The 15,303-nt window shown below is 50.2% G+C and overlaps 9 protein-coding genes across 9 annotated transcripts; 3 read left to right on the top strand and 6 right to left on the bottom strand.

Annotated features, from left to right (window-relative positions):
* Positions 1–390: 390 nt before the first annotated feature.
* Positions 391–1,131, bottom strand: HO173_006982 (uncharacterized protein; the record flags this gene model as incomplete). Its single annotated transcript, XM_037308887.1, has 1 exon — positions 391–1,131. One exon carries the CDS (start codon positions 1,129–1,131, stop codon positions 391–393), a length of 741 nt encoding a protein of 246 aa, XP_037164151.1.
* Positions 1,132–2,453: 1,322 nt separating this feature from the next.
* On the top strand, positions 2,454–2,959 carry HO173_006981 (uncharacterized protein; the record flags this gene model as incomplete). Its single annotated transcript, XM_037308886.1, has 2 exons — positions 2,454–2,671; positions 2,725–2,959. The coding sequence occupies 2 exons, from the start codon at positions 2,454–2,456 to the stop codon at positions 2,957–2,959; spliced, it is 453 nt and encodes a 150-aa protein (XP_037164150.1).
* A 185-nt stretch (positions 2,960–3,144) lies between these two features.
* On the bottom strand, positions 3,145–5,744 carry HO173_006980 (uncharacterized protein; the record flags this gene model as incomplete). Its single annotated transcript, XM_037308885.1, has 5 exons — positions 3,145–5,185; positions 5,234–5,385; positions 5,434–5,516; positions 5,578–5,652; positions 5,708–5,744. 5 exons carry the CDS (start codon positions 5,742–5,744, stop codon positions 3,145–3,147), a joined length of 2,388 nt encoding a protein of 795 aa, XP_037164149.1.
* Positions 5,745–7,564: 1,820 nt separating this feature from the next.
* Positions 7,565–8,258, top strand: HO173_006979 (uncharacterized protein; the record flags this gene model as incomplete). The annotated part of the gene is made up of 2 exons (XM_037308884.1): positions 7,565–7,758; positions 7,826–8,258. 2 exons carry the CDS (start codon positions 7,565–7,567, stop codon positions 8,256–8,258), a joined length of 627 nt encoding a protein of 208 aa, XP_037164148.1.
* Positions 8,259–8,753: 495 nt separating this feature from the next.
* On the bottom strand, positions 8,754–10,244 carry HO173_006978 (uncharacterized protein; the record flags this gene model as incomplete). Its single annotated transcript, XM_037308883.1, has 4 exons — positions 8,754–9,038; positions 9,103–9,461; positions 9,514–9,789; positions 9,845–10,244. The coding sequence occupies 4 exons, from the start codon at positions 10,242–10,244 to the stop codon at positions 8,754–8,756; spliced, it is 1,320 nt and encodes a 439-aa protein (XP_037164147.1).
* Positions 10,245–11,396: 1,152 nt separating this feature from the next.
* Positions 11,397–11,961, top strand: HO173_006977 (uncharacterized protein; the record flags this gene model as incomplete). Its single annotated transcript, XM_037308882.1, has 3 exons — positions 11,397–11,545; positions 11,602–11,702; positions 11,786–11,961. The coding sequence occupies 3 exons, from the start codon at positions 11,397–11,399 to the stop codon at positions 11,959–11,961; spliced, it is 426 nt and encodes a 141-aa protein (XP_037164146.1).
* Positions 11,962–12,476: 515 nt separating this feature from the next.
* On the bottom strand, positions 12,477–13,016 carry HO173_006976 (uncharacterized protein; the record flags this gene model as incomplete). Its single annotated transcript, XM_037308881.1, has 3 exons — positions 12,477–12,762; positions 12,850–12,867; positions 12,919–13,016. The coding sequence occupies 3 exons, from the start codon at positions 13,014–13,016 to the stop codon at positions 12,477–12,479; spliced, it is 402 nt and encodes a 133-aa protein (XP_037164145.1).
* A 111-nt stretch (positions 13,017–13,127) lies between these two features.
* On the bottom strand, positions 13,128–13,331 carry HO173_006975 (uncharacterized protein; the record flags this gene model as incomplete). Its single annotated transcript, XM_037308880.1, has 1 exon — positions 13,128–13,331. The coding sequence occupies one exon, from the start codon at positions 13,329–13,331 to the stop codon at positions 13,128–13,130; it is 204 nt and encodes a 67-aa protein (XP_037164144.1).
* A 186-nt stretch (positions 13,332–13,517) lies between these two features.
* Positions 13,518–15,296, bottom strand: HO173_006974 (uncharacterized protein; the record flags this gene model as incomplete). The annotated part of the gene is made up of 3 exons (XM_037308879.1): positions 13,518–13,523; positions 13,584–13,775; positions 13,827–15,296. 3 exons carry the CDS (start codon positions 15,294–15,296, stop codon positions 13,518–13,520), a joined length of 1,668 nt encoding a protein of 555 aa, XP_037164143.1.
* Between the last annotated feature and the right edge of the window lie 7 nt (positions 15,297–15,303).

Below are 15,303 nucleotides of genomic sequence, written 5' to 3'. Positions count from 1 at the left end.
GAGCAACGGAATAACTTTTTTCTCGGAGGAAGGGTGGGGGGGGCGAAGAAAGGCGCTTGAGAGAGTTTACATTTTGGACCCGTGTTGGACTGAAGGTCGTTCATTGTAAAAGTCATGGGTATCTCGAAAAAGCACACATCTATGCTATAAACGGAACGCCATTGCATGCACCATTCACGGTCCACTCCTAATCCATCTCCTCCAACTCATTCCCCTGCCCCTTTCCCACCTCATTCTCAGACACCAATATCCCCACCAAACACTCCCCCAACATATTCTCCCAACTAACCCACGGATGCTTCTCATTAAAAAGCTTCTCCCCCTCCGCCACCTTCCCCGCCCCCCTCATCAACTCCCCCACCCCTCCCGGATGAAATTTCATATACGGCGTCAGATTATATACCTTGCCCTGCCACACCCCCACGCATCCCTCCCTTTGCGCCCATGATGCCATTCCAGCGCCGAAGGCGGTACCCGTATGAGCTGCGGCGGTACGTCGGCGCCGCGGAGGAACGTAGGGGTGGGAGGATTGGCGGTCAGGTGCGCCCAGTCGAGGGGGGAGTGGCCGGGGTCGAGGAGGACTTTCTTGGAGGGACGCGCGGAGGGGGAGAGGGTGGAGGTCGACAGGGAAGAGGTTGGTGGTGCGAGAGAACGGGAGGGTGGAGCGCGGAGGGTAGAAGCTGTCGAAGGGGGTGGTCGGAGGGTTGTTGAGAGCGTAGGGGGAGCTCGGAGGGTGGGTGCGGGCATTGGCGGAGGTGGCATGAGGGAAGGTTCCGGTTTTCGCTTGGCGTTTGGGCTCGGTCGAGGGGGCGGTGGCATTATGGAGCTTGGTGGTGGTGGAGGAGACGTGCCCAGATGAGATGATGGCTTCGACTTCGTGGCTTGAACGCCCTTCTGAGTGTCGCCAGGCGCAGCATCTTTATTACTTCCTTCCTCATCGAGCGTGAATGTAGGGATTTCGGGTCTCGTTTCGGCTCCATCGTCGTCGTCTTCTAGTTCTGCGATTGGCGATCCTGCGCCGCTCTTCCCTGGGTCTTGTTTTCCAGTCCATGCCGAGCGCCGGGTTGACTGATACCTGTATATGATCACCGAAACAGAGACAAGCAGTATCCCGAGTCCAAATAGCACCATATCAAAACTACCTCGTCTCAATCTCTATAAGATTTAATGAATTCATATTGAAAAGATATTCGAATCACAGCACGCGAGCCGGTAGCTTTTATACCTCAGTCAATGCTAAGAAAAATACCATTAGCGTACTTATAAGGTGGCTAAGCTAGATTTATATAATAATCACACTAAAATAAAATACGACGATATTAATATCTTACTATCGCTATCGCTATCGCTAAAAACCTCTTAACTATACTCGCTAATATTACTATTAATTAAGATAAGATTTATATAAGAGATATAGCGAAGTTTACGTTATAATAAGAGACCTCGCTATTACTTTCTATAAGGCGAAGAATAACTTAATAAGACTAGACGGAATTTAAGTAGAAAAACGTTATTATTATTACGATATCTTAAGACTATTAAGACGAAATCTAATAAAAAAATCGTCGCTATTATTCTAATATTTCTAATATTTCAAAACGAAATCTATCTTATTATCGCTTTATAGAGGTTTTATTAAAAATTTAGCTAGCTATCTAACTCTTATTCTCGCTATTTATTAAAATCTTTATAGAATTAATAGATATCTATAATTTAAGATACGTTATAATCGATATTAATAAGATTCTCTAAAATTAATTTAACTCTCTATTAACGAATTAGTCGATAGTTTTTTTAAATATAATAATCTATAATATTAAGATATCTTTCTTCGCTTAATTCTCTTATAAGACTCTTTTTTAATCTATTAACGCGTCTAAAAAGATCTCGATATTTTAAAAAAAGGAAGAAAAGAGTAATAAATTTCGATAATAATAAACTAGACGCGTTAAAATACGTAGCTTTACTCTATTCGCTATTATTATTATTATTATCTTCTTTCTATATTAGTAATAAAAAGTCGTTATCTAAAAACTCCGCCTTCGAGCTATAATCTCGATTAATATTTTTTAAGTTACTATTATATTAATCTAACTTCTTTTAAATATTCTTAAAGCCTCTATATTAAAGAGGGCTAACGAATACGAAGAAAGAATAATATTAAGATTATATAAGAGAAGGTTATGTGAAGATTTAATAAAGCGAAGTCTAGAAGGTATAAGAAGGCGATAGCGAGGTATAAAGAGAATACAGTAGAAAGGTAGGATTCGCCCCCTACTTTCTATGGAAATCTTTTACTAATCAGGGGAATGTGGCTGTACCGGCCTAATGACTCTCCGGTATTATACACTAGCGTTGGCTGAGGTTTAAAAGGAACCCGCGAGCCGCCACCGAAGTCTGGATCTCCGGGTAGCTGGTGTGAATTATTTCGCGACTCCATATTCATGGGTGCAATGAGCTTCATCTCTATCTATATTTCCACTATTATGATCACCCGAATCCTGGCTCGCTGTTCGCGGACACTCATCTCTGCACCTACACGTTCCAACGCCACGCCCATCCACCTCTGTCGCCAACCTCGAGTGCTCCCCTCCATCACCCAACCACATCTTCGCCGCACTTTCGCTGCCAAAACCTCCGCAGACGAGCAAGTGGAAGAATTACAAGAACTGTCGGTCTCTGTCCTAGCCATTTGTCCTGTTTGACTACTGACAACAGCCACAGCTATGCAACAGCAAAAGACGAATTCGAGATAGCCTCCGAAGAAACCGAAAAGAAGACCGTTTACGCAGCCGACGACAGGGCAGCCGCCCAAGAGGAATTGGCAAAATTCAAAGAGGCTTACGAGAAGGCCATCAACTCGGCTGATGGAGAACAGATAAAGAATAGAATTGGGTCAAGAGTAAGAGAATTGGAGAGAGCGGTAGAAGCAATGGAAGAGATGGCGATGGAAGACTAAAAGGGCGAAGATGGCAAGGAAAGAGCTCGGAGTTGAGAAATCTTGTATATTGCTTTGCTTGTATATGCACGTGATATAATACAGCAACTTGGTTGGACGAGAGCGATACCTTGAGAATGTACAAGCCATGTGAACAGCGCAAGCTGACGCAAATATGTGCCAAAATTAGCTCAACGGCCTGCCATCTATCTCCCCTTCTTCTTGAACCTGAACTTCAGCTCGTCTTCGCTGTCACTGTCCGAGTCCTGCACGGCAAACGTCTTTTGCTTCTTGGCTGGAACGCCGTTGGCCTGGCTAGCAGCCGGTCGCTTCCCATTCACAACTTGAGATCTGTTGCTGCTTTCATCCGTTTGTTGAGTTTTTTCCTGGCGCAATGTGATCCTCGGAGCATCCTCGTCACTGGACACAGGTATATCTCCATCAACAACAAGCTCGGAGGGTCCTTCGACGGCCTCGCTCTTCGCTGTAGCAAATGGTTGGCTCTGTGACTGCGATTGCGTCGTGCGCTCATTCTCCTTGCGCCTCTTCTTTGTCTTCTCGCTCTCCACCCAGTACCCTTGTCCAATCCCAAAGTCCTTCCTCTTGACTTCTTCCAAGGGCACAATGACACTCTGGCCACGCCTCGCTTGAGTACCTTCCCCTCGCCGCCGGAATTTCTTGAAGTTCTTTCTGCCATTCCAACGCTCATCCCACCGGCTGTCTGCGGGATTATCATGTTCTCTTCGCTGTGTTCGTTTTGAGCGATCAAGGACGTCCATAGGCTCGACAATTGCAAGTTTCTTCATCTCGTCAATGCTCATACCATCTATGGTTTCTCGAGGATTCTCTTCATCGCGTCTGGCTGCCTCTTCTTTTTCTTCTCTTTCTCGTCGCTCACGCAGTGCCTCTTTGATGTTGACCTCTTTAGGCGGTTGCCGCGTGTTCTCCTTTTTAGCCTTCTTCTGGGATGTCTCGAACGATTGCTCTCTTGGAACTCCGTCGCGCTGAAAAGATTCAGCCTCTTCAATCCTTCGTTTTTTCATGGCCGTAGCAGCTGGCAAAAGACTGTCCATCATCTCATCTTCGTCAACTTCTTCTAGAGTTGACGCTGGTCGTTTTCGGGATTTTGTGGCCTCATCCTCGCCATTCTCTTGGTTTTGAGAGTCAATCTCCATGGGAGAATCCGCCAAAGACGCACCATTGGAATAACGTTGTGACCTTCCACTCAGCGGTGCATACTCCATCTGTGAGTCAACAGGAGCAGGTCGAGAAGATGTTGGCATTGAAGACTCGTCGTCATCGTCAGCGCCAAATCCTTTGAAGCGGCTCACAACATTTCCTCGAACACGAGCTCGCCTTGGTGCGGGCTTGGAGACCTCTGGCTGAGCAAGTGTTTCCACTTGCATGACATCTTCTGCTAATGCTGCTGGTGCAATCATTCCGTTGGTCCTCGGCGCCGACTCCTCATAGTCCACCTCCAATGGCCTTCTCAGGATGCTGGCATCATTCAGCAATATGGCCTCGATGAACTCGCTTTGTTCGATCAGCCGTTGGCCGAGAGCTAGAGATATTGTAGTATCCATCTGGGCTGCCCAATCTGCGAACTTCTCCTTCAACCTGAACCTGATGACCACTACACCCTTACCCTCGCTTCCATCTTCGAATTCTCCCAGACCCTTTTCTCCAGCCACACCCTTTACATAGCGCACAATTTCCTCAGCCGTAGTCTTTCCGGGATTGGGGATGAACGACAGAGCTTTCCCGCCACCGTTCGTAATCGGGGCTTGTAGTGTCTCGAACTGAGTTGCGTCCAAGAACACAAAGGTATAGCCTTCGAAAACATTGTCACGATGCGAATTTGGTACAAAGTCTTCGGATGGTCTTTCGCTGGGTTCTTTGCTTTTCGCCGGCAGATGCTCTGAAGCATTTGGCCAATGGGCGTCGAAGTCCTCCTCGAGCGGGGAAAGACTCTCCAGCTCATCGAGGTTCTCTGGGGTTGTTGCGTAGACCAGAGCATCAATGTAGGTTTCCGTCACAATGTATTTGCCATTGATGAGAGCCTGGAGGCCTTTGGCAGTATTTCGTTTGGTACTGACAACATGTGTGGTCACGCCGACGATGTAGGGTATGACGACTTTAATATCGAGGTCCTCAAGTCTGTTTCGGTAATTAACTAATGGATCCTTGCCGGTCTTCATCTCTTTTGAGCTCAGTGAGAAAGTGAAAACAACTGGTTGCCATTTGATACTACTCGCTTGTCAGTCTCCCCATCGTTAGCAGGACCACTAAGCTTACCGAAAAACATGGTTAGACTTCCCCAATCGAAACGTGTGTTCACTGTCCTTTAACACTCGCTCGTTTTCCTTGATGCGGACGCCATCAACCTCTGTACCAAACTTCGTGGCCTCATCTTTAAGTGCGATCTCTGATCGAGTATGTACAAGCGACTACGGCAGTCAGAGAGAAAGCCTAGTAGTCTGATGAGTGGGACTCACTCCATCGCCTGGCTTGACGGCGGATACAGTCAAGGTAAGGTGCTGCCGAGAGACGGACTTTTCATCCTTAAGCTGGAAGCTTTCTATGAGATGTGAGCGCTGGTCGGTGACAGGCCCAACCAAATTGCATATGGGCCTGCATACTGTTCCTTCCCCTAGACAGGTCCAGCGTTCTCCCGAACAAATATTTCTTCCCCGGGCGTAGCCATATCCTTTTGTCTTGCGGAGGCTTGTTAGCTTGGGCTCTCACAGCAGTACTGTTGCTCAGACTCACTGTCTAGAATCTTGCTATCACATTCCAAGGTCCACATTGCGCCAAGGAAGCTTTGGAGAAAGCACTTTACGCGGGATGAATCCTGACGCGTCTCGTCACCTGGATGGCGGCAGTGAGTATTGTTGTTTCCCTGACATCTCCATGAGCCTCATTCAACGCTAAGCCTCGTCTCTCTCTACAAGCGCCTGTATGTAGAACGAGGCGGTAGGAAACAACCGAGGATGGGAGTAGTACAAATGTTTACGGAGTAAGACTCACTGGGTTTTAAATCCGACGCTAATCTAAAGCCCGAGATATCGCGCTAAACGTGAGAGTGAATCACAATTTCCATGCTTAGGTACATCAGTTCTCTGGAAACCGTTGATCCGCGTTTCTTGCAGCTTATGCCTCAGTCCTGTTATCTGTGACTTACAGATAGTACGTACCTCTATTTGCGAGCTCAAAAGGGGTCCATATGCATGGGAAGAGATGGAAACCTCTGGGAACACTCCAGCGGATTGGGACTGTGAGCAAGCATTGCTTAAGGCCAAGGCTGCCACCTTGACTTCTGACTTATTAAAACGCATACTAACAAATAACCAACATGATCCTCTTTCACATTGAATTGTTTAATGATGGAGAAGGATCTCTCAGACTCGGATCGCTTCAAGCGTGTCCCGCAGTGTTTGGGGCCAGATCTGGAAGGGGTTTTGCGGGTCGACGCGTTTACGATGTCGGTCATTGTACAAGTTGATCTGCTTATCGAAGAGCTCCGGTCTATGACGAAAGTTGGGCAATAACGTCCCTTCTGGTCCTGCCTAAGGTTACTTTCACCGTCTTTACCGCAAAAGATTGGAGAAAGCATTCAATCAGTTACGGGTTCTCTTTGAATTACACAACTCACTTCACCAAGTTCGATCAGCCCTACAGTGGTCAGGGCTGTTTAAGCTCCACTCACCAACCTAGGTCTGATGAGCGATTCTTCTGCCTATACAGTGACAAGAATAATCACGAAAGCCCAACTCCACTGTCTGCTCTAGGTCCGGTATCAATTCAAGTCGATGTCAATGCTATGATTTCATGGCTCCGGGCTTGACGGATTTTTGGGGAGACTATGACAGGGTTTTCGAGAGGATTGCACAAGCTAGAGGGCTACCTTACCTTCCCAAAAGCGGGATCAATGGTCAGGAGTCGCGCGAGCACGCCCTGTTGCAGTATTTGAAAGACAGACTCAACCCCAGGATGCTCGGGCTACGTCTTATCACCTTTGCAGATCGAGGGTTTTGGGGCACAATCTTGCTCATGGCAGATTCCTAAACCAGCTGGACTCGCGATTCGGTTTTCAAAGCAAATACGCAATCTGTCAGATCAAACCTGGGGGAACAGGGAAAAAGTGGGAAGACAAGGAACATTTGATTCTTGAGTACAGCATTCGCAAGGTTTATATGATCGATAACGAACCCAAGAGTGACATTCTGTCTGGCAATGCGTCGGCCGTGCGGATTGGATCTCCAAAGCGCAAATGCAGAAGTAAAGCGCTACACTCGGCAAGCTTCGGTACCTCGTTCCTCCTCTGCAAACGGAGCTCTATGGAGCTGTAACTTCAACCGCTGTTATTTTACGCGGGTGGGGGTGTCGCGCCATGGCCGCCTTGCAGGATATTCACCGATTGTCGTCCCAAGCCCAAGGTCTTCATGCGCGCAAACATGGGTAGATCGAAACTTGTGGATTTGTATATTTCTTCTTCTCGTTCAGACACAAGTACATTCATGTTCGACGAGAAGTTCCTTGAATCGTCTAAACCCTGTTATAGCTTGAAGTCCGTCCTACCTCTGTAAGTTGGACGAGCAATCATCGCTACTATCACTCTCACATACCATGCGAGACCGCATTCACGACATGTCCATCCTCCTACTCTGCCAGTTCTGCGTCTTTGTCAAATTCCCACCTTTCAGCGCTGCAACAACACCTTCTCTGAACATCGGCTCCCTGCCCCAACCCCCTGTAGCAGCAATACCACCCTTGGACCTCAGCCGTAACCTCACACTGCCGCCGTCCCCAGCGGCCACAACGTGAGTCGATCCGAATCAGAAAGAATCCTCGCGGTCGCCAACTAACACGCAATCCCACACGACCCAGACACCGCAACGCCTCCAACGACCCCTTACCCCCCAACTACCTCATCCCCGACACCAACCCGCTCATCATCCTCCAAATCAACCCCGGCCGCCACCACCCCATCGACTTCCTAACCCTCACCTACATAATCGTGCACGGCCTCGACGCCCTCGTCCAAGACACCATCCAGTCCCGCGGCGACGGCCCCATACCGGACCAGGGCATGGTGTTCAGCTCCAACGGCGCGACCGTCGCGGTCCGGAGCCACCGGCCCGGCGCGCGGGGTCTGACCCACGGAACGATGGCGGCGCTGCTGCGGGGGGTGTGGGAGATGGCGGCGCTCTTCGGGGCGTGTGAGCTGGATGTGGCGGTGTACGTTGGCAGACAGGACGGGGCGCATTATCAGGGACATCTGGCGGTGTATTTGACGGTGGGGTCGGGAGAGACGGGGTGAGGAGAGGGGGGTTTTTTTTTGGTGCCTCGGGCTAGAGTACTACTGCGGCGTAGGGAGTGCGTGAATGCGTGGTTGTAGTAGTGGTGGTGATAGTGATGGTGATGGTAGGAGCGGAATGGAAACGGGGCAGGATCTAGCGAGAGGGGTTTCCTTCTTTGCTAGCGTTGAGAGAAAGAGCTCGAAGTTGTAAGTGCTGGATCAAAGACTGGATGCTGGAGACGCAGCATCGAGGGGGGTACATGAATGGGATGTATGGCTTGCTGGATGAGCTTCAATGGGATACTTACGTGTATACACAGTTTGGTCATATAGATAGAAGCACAACTCCGAAAATGGGACTTCATGAACGTACGGTCTACATTCGTCATCTTAACATGGTTGAGCAAGAGAAGCATTGCGAACCACTGATCGAACGCCTGTTGAGAAGGAGCCTTTTGCTACTCGGACAGCAAATAGATCCATTAGCTGAGCTTGTTCTAAAAAAACCTGACAGCTCTAATAATTCATAGTGAGTCGCTGGGGGAAATCACTCGGTGCCCATCCGTCGCAAGGGATCCCCGAAGTCGTGTTCTCGTTTACGATGTTGGCGCAGAGATATCGTTCTCCCACGGTACCAACGTTGGAATCCCGCAGTCCCCTGGTAGCGTTGACGGAAGTAATGTTCACGTCTACGAACTCGAGGCCAGGGCAAGGGACGGAGGATGAGCAGTGGATCGAGGCGGCGACGTCGTAGCTGGAGGTCCCGCTGATGTTCTGCCACGTGATATCGGATATCTGGACCTGCGAGCATGTCAAAAGGGATGCCGGGATGAGGAAACGCTTGGGGGTAAAATCAAAGCCTTACCAGGGAAGTGTCGCAGATTGACGGATCGGACGCATATATGCATTGCGTTACATAGATGGGCTGACTGACGTTGATGCAGTCAAAATTTCGGAAAGTCACGTTCTTAACATATCCGCTGCCTCCACCACCACTGTCGCCGTTGCTCGTCGTAGGTGCATTCCTTCCTGGCCATGTCTTAATCCAGGCAGCACTAGACGAGTCGTGAAGGACGATGTTCTCGAAGAGGATGTTTTCGACATAATCCGGCTTTTGTGGGTATTGCCCGACAGACCCAATGGGCATGCCTCCTGAGCCATAGCAAGTCACATTATTTACGTAAAGATTTGTAGTGTTGCCCTTTACTGCAATACAGTCGTCGCCTAGGGAAGGAACCAAATCAGAGAGTGACGTTAAAAGTGCTTGGGTACGAACCATTCTGCACAGTCCAATTCTGTAGTTTGATGTCCCGGGAGTTCCAAGTGTCGGTTCCGTCTGTGTTGACTGTGATGTTGCCATCATCGCTGGTTGCATTCATGTGGACATTGGTGACGGTGACGTTGTTAGAGTGAGAGATAAAGGAGTGCCAAAATTGGGGTTGTGACCACGTCAAACCATCGACGAAAAGGTTTGTCGAGTTGTAAAACGTAATTGCAATGGGTCGACCTGGCTGATTGCTGTTGTTTCTGTTCTCATCATACCACACCTGTCCTGTCTTCTAATTCAGAGGTTGCTGTATGTTAGGGTGATGGTGATGCAGGCGTACCCTGGCCATTAAAGCGTCCTTGACCATAGCCTTTAAAGGTCACGTTGGTCCCACCGAACAGCCAGGCCGTGGAAAGATTCTGGAAGACTACGTCATAGCTATGCGAGAGCCAATAAGGCACATTGGTACTCCAAATCATTTCCCCCAACAGAGAGACGTCACAATTTAGCAGGTTAGTTGTATTCATAACCTGGTCAACGTAGAAGGTACTATTGGTCAAGATAACGCTGCCGTTGATGCCACAAAGATCGAAAGCCTGGAGAATGGAGGGAGTATCATCGACTGGCTGGCCGGAGTGGGAGATGGACTCTGGAAATACATAGCATGATGTTCCATTATTGACAACAAATCCCAAGGCTACGCGTACAGCCACGGTGAGGAGAAACAAAGGTCTGAACATTGTTGTAGATCCGTCTCCGTGTCACATTGAAGAGAGTGGGAGACGCTGACACTTATACTCGACATCAACGGAACAATACGGTACTTTACCTTACTAAATTTACTCCGCTTTGGCCAGCACGTTATTGGGAATTGTCCTCATCACATGCCAGGTCCCCTAGATTAATGTTCCCCTCTTTATCGACTTTGATGCCAGAAGTCTTCATGGTACCCGGACGCAAGAAACATCCTGCGTCGGGCATCACCTGGGCTACTCTGGACAGGACCTCTCATTGGTAACTCGTACTGAACGTTGAGGATTGATTGGAAGTGGTCGGGTGTCCCTAGGTCTTAGCCTCAAAAGCTAACCATGTACCCCGCCTCCCCACCCCGAGCCGCCGGAAGCCCAGCCGAAAGGCGGCTCCCTTCCATGCAAGAATAAAGTACGGTACTACTTACTCTCCTAAAGTAGCTACTTTATCTCTCACGGCAGGCGAGCTCCCTAGCCGCTAGATCAAGTGTTCGTGTGCCCCCAGAACTCTACATGCATGGGCTTGTCAGCCAGATCATGTGGCTCCAGAGACTGTGTTCCGCCAGCCAGTATCGTGGCAGCACGTTACGACGAAAGAAATTCGGAAGCAGTCAAATCTCGGAGTAAAGGCGTCCGATCAGGAATTGATGAGCTGTGCTGAGCAAGGAGAGAAATACGTGGCACATGGGAATAGACAACGTGGGCTAGAGCTCGCAGGAGAAGATTGCAGTATCACGACAAAGCACATGCGCTGAGCGAGACGACTCGAAAATGCCCCACTCATCTGCGTAAGAGAAGCAGTGCCGTGGTCCTACTACTGCTCGCTGCGCACGGCCGTCATGGAAGTATACGCACTCACCTAGTTTGCTTATATATGTAGAAGAACAACTCGGTTAATGGAACACCATGAACACACTGTCTACATATATCATCTGAACATAGGTAGGCAAGATATTGCAGCAAATGAAGGGCATGAAGTGCAAGGGTGAATTCCGCCGCTAGTTCCCCGCAAACGCCAAGACAAATCCCAGGGACCGCGTCGTTTGTTGCCCCACCGACTCGAATCATCCAACAGCATCCTCTCGCTATACAAACGCCTCCTCCCGACACAAAGCGCAGTTCTCCATCGTACCAATCGTCAACATGGCAGACGAAAACACCGCCCCCTCCGTTGACGAGACGCCCCTCTCCCCCATCGAGCGTCAAGAATCTCTCGAAAAACACCTGCAGATGCGTCCAGACGCTCAAGATCTGAAGAACAGGAACATTCTGCGTGACACACACGCCGCACCGTAGACACTCGATTACCAACCTGACTCCCAGATCCAAGGAGCTGACGGGGGAGCAGTGCGATACAATCCGCCCAGTTAGAACTTGAGCGCCAACAAGCCACCGACAGCTTGCGGAAGGGATTGGAGAAGCGTCCGGAGAAGGAGGAGCTGATTGGACGTATGATCCCACGACTTTCTCAATCCCGGCCGGCCCATCCAATGCGAACGTCCTAATGACTGACGTCTCGGCTTCTTATTCAGGAAACATCCTCCCCGACTCCACGGCCGCGCCGGCCATACAGGGCCAGCAGAAAGAATTGCAGAAACACATGCGAGCGGACAGTTTGGAGCAGAAGCTACAGCAGCGACCTAAGCCGGAGGAGCTGATGAAGGAGGGGATATTGGATGAAGATCCCACCTCCCCCACGAAGGAGTGAAGGGGCTGTCGAAAAGCGGGATGGAGCGAGAGTGGCATAACATTAGCAGGGGGAAGGGGAAACAGACGGAGGCAATCTGAAATGGCAACTCAGGGTCTATCATTCTACAAAACACATGCCATGGCCACAGCTTTACATGACCGATTGCCAAATCCAGCCGATATCTCATCATTCAATAGCGAGGATTGCCCGCCTCTTCCTGACCATTCTGTCATTGCTCAACAACTCTCCACCTCCCCCCTCCTCTCCTCCCCCCACATCCACAACCCACCCCTTCGGCCTTTCCCTCCCCCTCACAATCATCCCATACACCGCCCCCTCCACCTTCTCCACACAAGTCCTCATAACATCCATCTTCCTACCCGCCCGCCCGCCCGCCCCATCCAAGCCTTCAAACGCCGCCCTCATCTGCCTCAGATCCGTCAAGATATCCCTCCCCTCCCCCCACCCCCCTCGGCAACGCCCCACCCGTAGCCATACCCGTAATCGCAAACCGCATCAACTCCCCCACCAAATCAAACAGCCCGAGCACGTAATCCTCCTCCCGTCAACACGACGCCCCCCGCCATCTGCGCCCGTGCCTCATCGAACGGCATCAGCCGCTGCGTCTCTAAATAGTGCCGGAAGGAGACGGCCTCGACGTGTTCCTGGACGCCCGACGCGATCTGGGCCCGGTAGCGCCAGGCGTTCAGATCCCGCAGGTCCGGCGCCAGCGAGGAGAACAGATCCGAGATCTTGGCCCCGTAGGCGGAGACTTCCGTGGCGACGGCGGGCGGGGCGGGGGCCTGGAGCTGGCGGACGCTGGAGGGGACGGGACGGACTCAGTGGGTTGCGGACGGGGGTGAGGGGAAAGGGGAGGGGAGGGGAGGGGATGGGGATGGGGGATACCGTTGGAGGGAGAAGATCCTAGAGAGGCGGTGAGCGGCTGATTCTCGGCTCGTCGGGGGCGTCGCTCACATCTTCTTGCTCAGGGCCGTGATGTCTCTGGATGCTTTGATGATTCTCTCACGGCGGTCGTGATGTTCGTCCAGCTCGGTGCGGAAGGTCTCGAACATGGCTATGAAGGGTGAGATTGGGGCGTGGAGGGTCATTCATTTCGTCGTCGCTGCGCGGGCGCTTGATGCCTGCCATTGCTGGCTCGAACAAGGGCGACGAGAGGGTGTACTTTATTTGAAGTTCAAGGCGGGAGTTTTACCGGGGTATTTTCGGGCAGGAAACTCTACAGCTACTCCGTGCACGAGATTGTAGAACAAGGCACCTTTCAAGTTGTGAAGCGCAAAATAACGTTTGCGCTCGCTCGTCTGTGTGTCTGCGTAGTTCAGTTTCACAACCTTGATTCTATCCAGAGAGGCAGGCTGTTTGGATGGCATTGCAAGCTATGATGATTCTGATGGTATCTAAAAGTACACGAAAGGCGGATCATAGTCCTCCTGTAGCTCAAAGGGTCGAGGAGAGCTTTGGCCCAAGTCCAAATAAGGCCGCACAGTCAAAGATAAATGCTTCATGCTGTATCACCCTAAAAATGCCGATCAATCTCCAACGCCAACATTGTCTTCTTAAAGCTATTGCCATAATTAGGTTAACATACATTCAATCATCCGGATGAGTGATTCGGGACTTACCATCACCACACCAATTCCACCTCTCCTGGAAGCATCGACGTTGTTCTTGGTGTCAACACCACCCGATATAGGTGCAGTCCGGTAGTTGTACAGGTAGTAGTGCAGTTGGCCATCTCCTGCTCCAAACTTGAGCGATTCTAGGAACAGTGGGTTGTCCAGAAGGGTAAGGGCGTTGAAGACATCAAAATTGAACTGCGGAACCTGTTAGCCTGGCCGGGTGCCAAAGTGGCAAATATAGCGTACGTTCTTTGCAAGTATCAGGGCGTCAGTCATCAACATTGTCATCCTCTCCTTCAAACCCTTTTCTTCCTTTGCAAACGCCGTCTCCGTAGCATAGTAGAATAAATATGCTGCCCTGACATTATCATGCTTTTGATTACCGATGACGGAAGACTCAAGGCAGTAAAAGGAGAAGAAATCAGTGATCTTGTGTGTGCTGGGTTCTTCGACGACGTAGCTCCATATGACTTGCTCAGCAGCGCTGTCATCGTGAAGCAGCCAATGCTCGACTTCTTCGCGGTCGAAGATAGGTGCCATATCGAAGCGTTTCAAGTATCTCTCAAGGAGATCTAGTACGGCACCAACGTCTTTCTTTTCCATTGGCCGCAATCCTGGTGTAGATGTTGAGCTGGGTAGATGATATCGCGTGATCTGTCGAGCTTTCGTTGAGTTTGAGGGTAGGGGAGAGAAGCCGACTTCATAAAGTTTCAGCCAATCGAGGCTTCGATGAAAGTAACGACATGAGCTGACAGGCTTGGGAAGAACAATTCCACCAGTGTAGAGACCTTGGAAGATGCCTAGGACGTAGCTTCTTCTGGTGATCTCTTGAATGAGGACAGGGGCGAGGCGTTTCGAGCGCAGCTTTTTGTGTATACACAAAAAGTTGACTTCAGTGCTTTTGAAGACGTTCGATCGAACACGAAGAGATACTGGCACCCCAGATATGAAAGCGACGAGTCTTCGTGACTTGGTTGCGCGGACACCGACGTGCCATTCTTTCCGCCAGCCGGGGGACTTGAGGGCCCAATTGAGAAAGGAGGAAGAGTAGTTGAACCGAAACATGGCCTCATCATCCTCCACGTAGTGCCCAGTCAGAAGGTCGTAGACCTCTTCCAGCTCTTTCTCATCCAGGAGATTCATAGTAACCCACTCGAACCCCTCCAACATCGGCGGTGGTTCTTTGGGAACCTTTTCTGGGTCAATGTCCTTGATCTGACCCTCTTCCACTTTTTGTGCCTCGTCGAAGCGAGGGACGGGCTGTGTTTGCCAGAACTTGTAGGAGGCCATATCCTTCTGATTCTTCCCACTCACAGACATTCCAGTAAGTAGATCCGCCACATCTAGCTTCTTCAAAGTCTCAGCAGCCTTTTCCTTGTCCATGCCAGCCACCTCCCCCTTCAACGACGGGTTCATCTCCAGCAGCTGTTCCACCATTCCGCTCGTAAGCTTACTCGCAGGATTCGAAGAGCTCCCCGATGCCTCTTCATCTTCATCATTTTTCTTGCCTACGCCTAACGCCTGTTTCAATTTGATTTTCTTTGACTTCTTTTTCTTGGCTGCCGAGCCTGCAGCTACCACGTCCGTGTCTTTGTTGTCTGTAGACTCGACGTCTTCAGTGCTGTCTTGGTCGGCGGTGACGTTGGTAGATTGGTCGATAACATCCTTCGCAGCTTCTTCGTCGGCTTTGGAGTCGACAATCTTTGACTCCTCCATCTTTGAT

The sequence above is a fragment of the Letharia columbiana genome (genome assembly GCF_014066305.1).
Source record: "Letharia columbiana isolate WasteWater2 chromosome Unknown Sc0000022_s0, whole genome shotgun sequence".
In the NCBI taxonomy this organism is placed as follows: Eukaryota; Fungi; Ascomycota; class Lecanoromycetes; order Lecanorales; family Parmeliaceae; genus Letharia; species Letharia columbiana.
The sequence above is the reverse complement of the archived record's forward strand: the minus strand, read 5'-3'. Positions and strand labels throughout refer to the sequence as shown.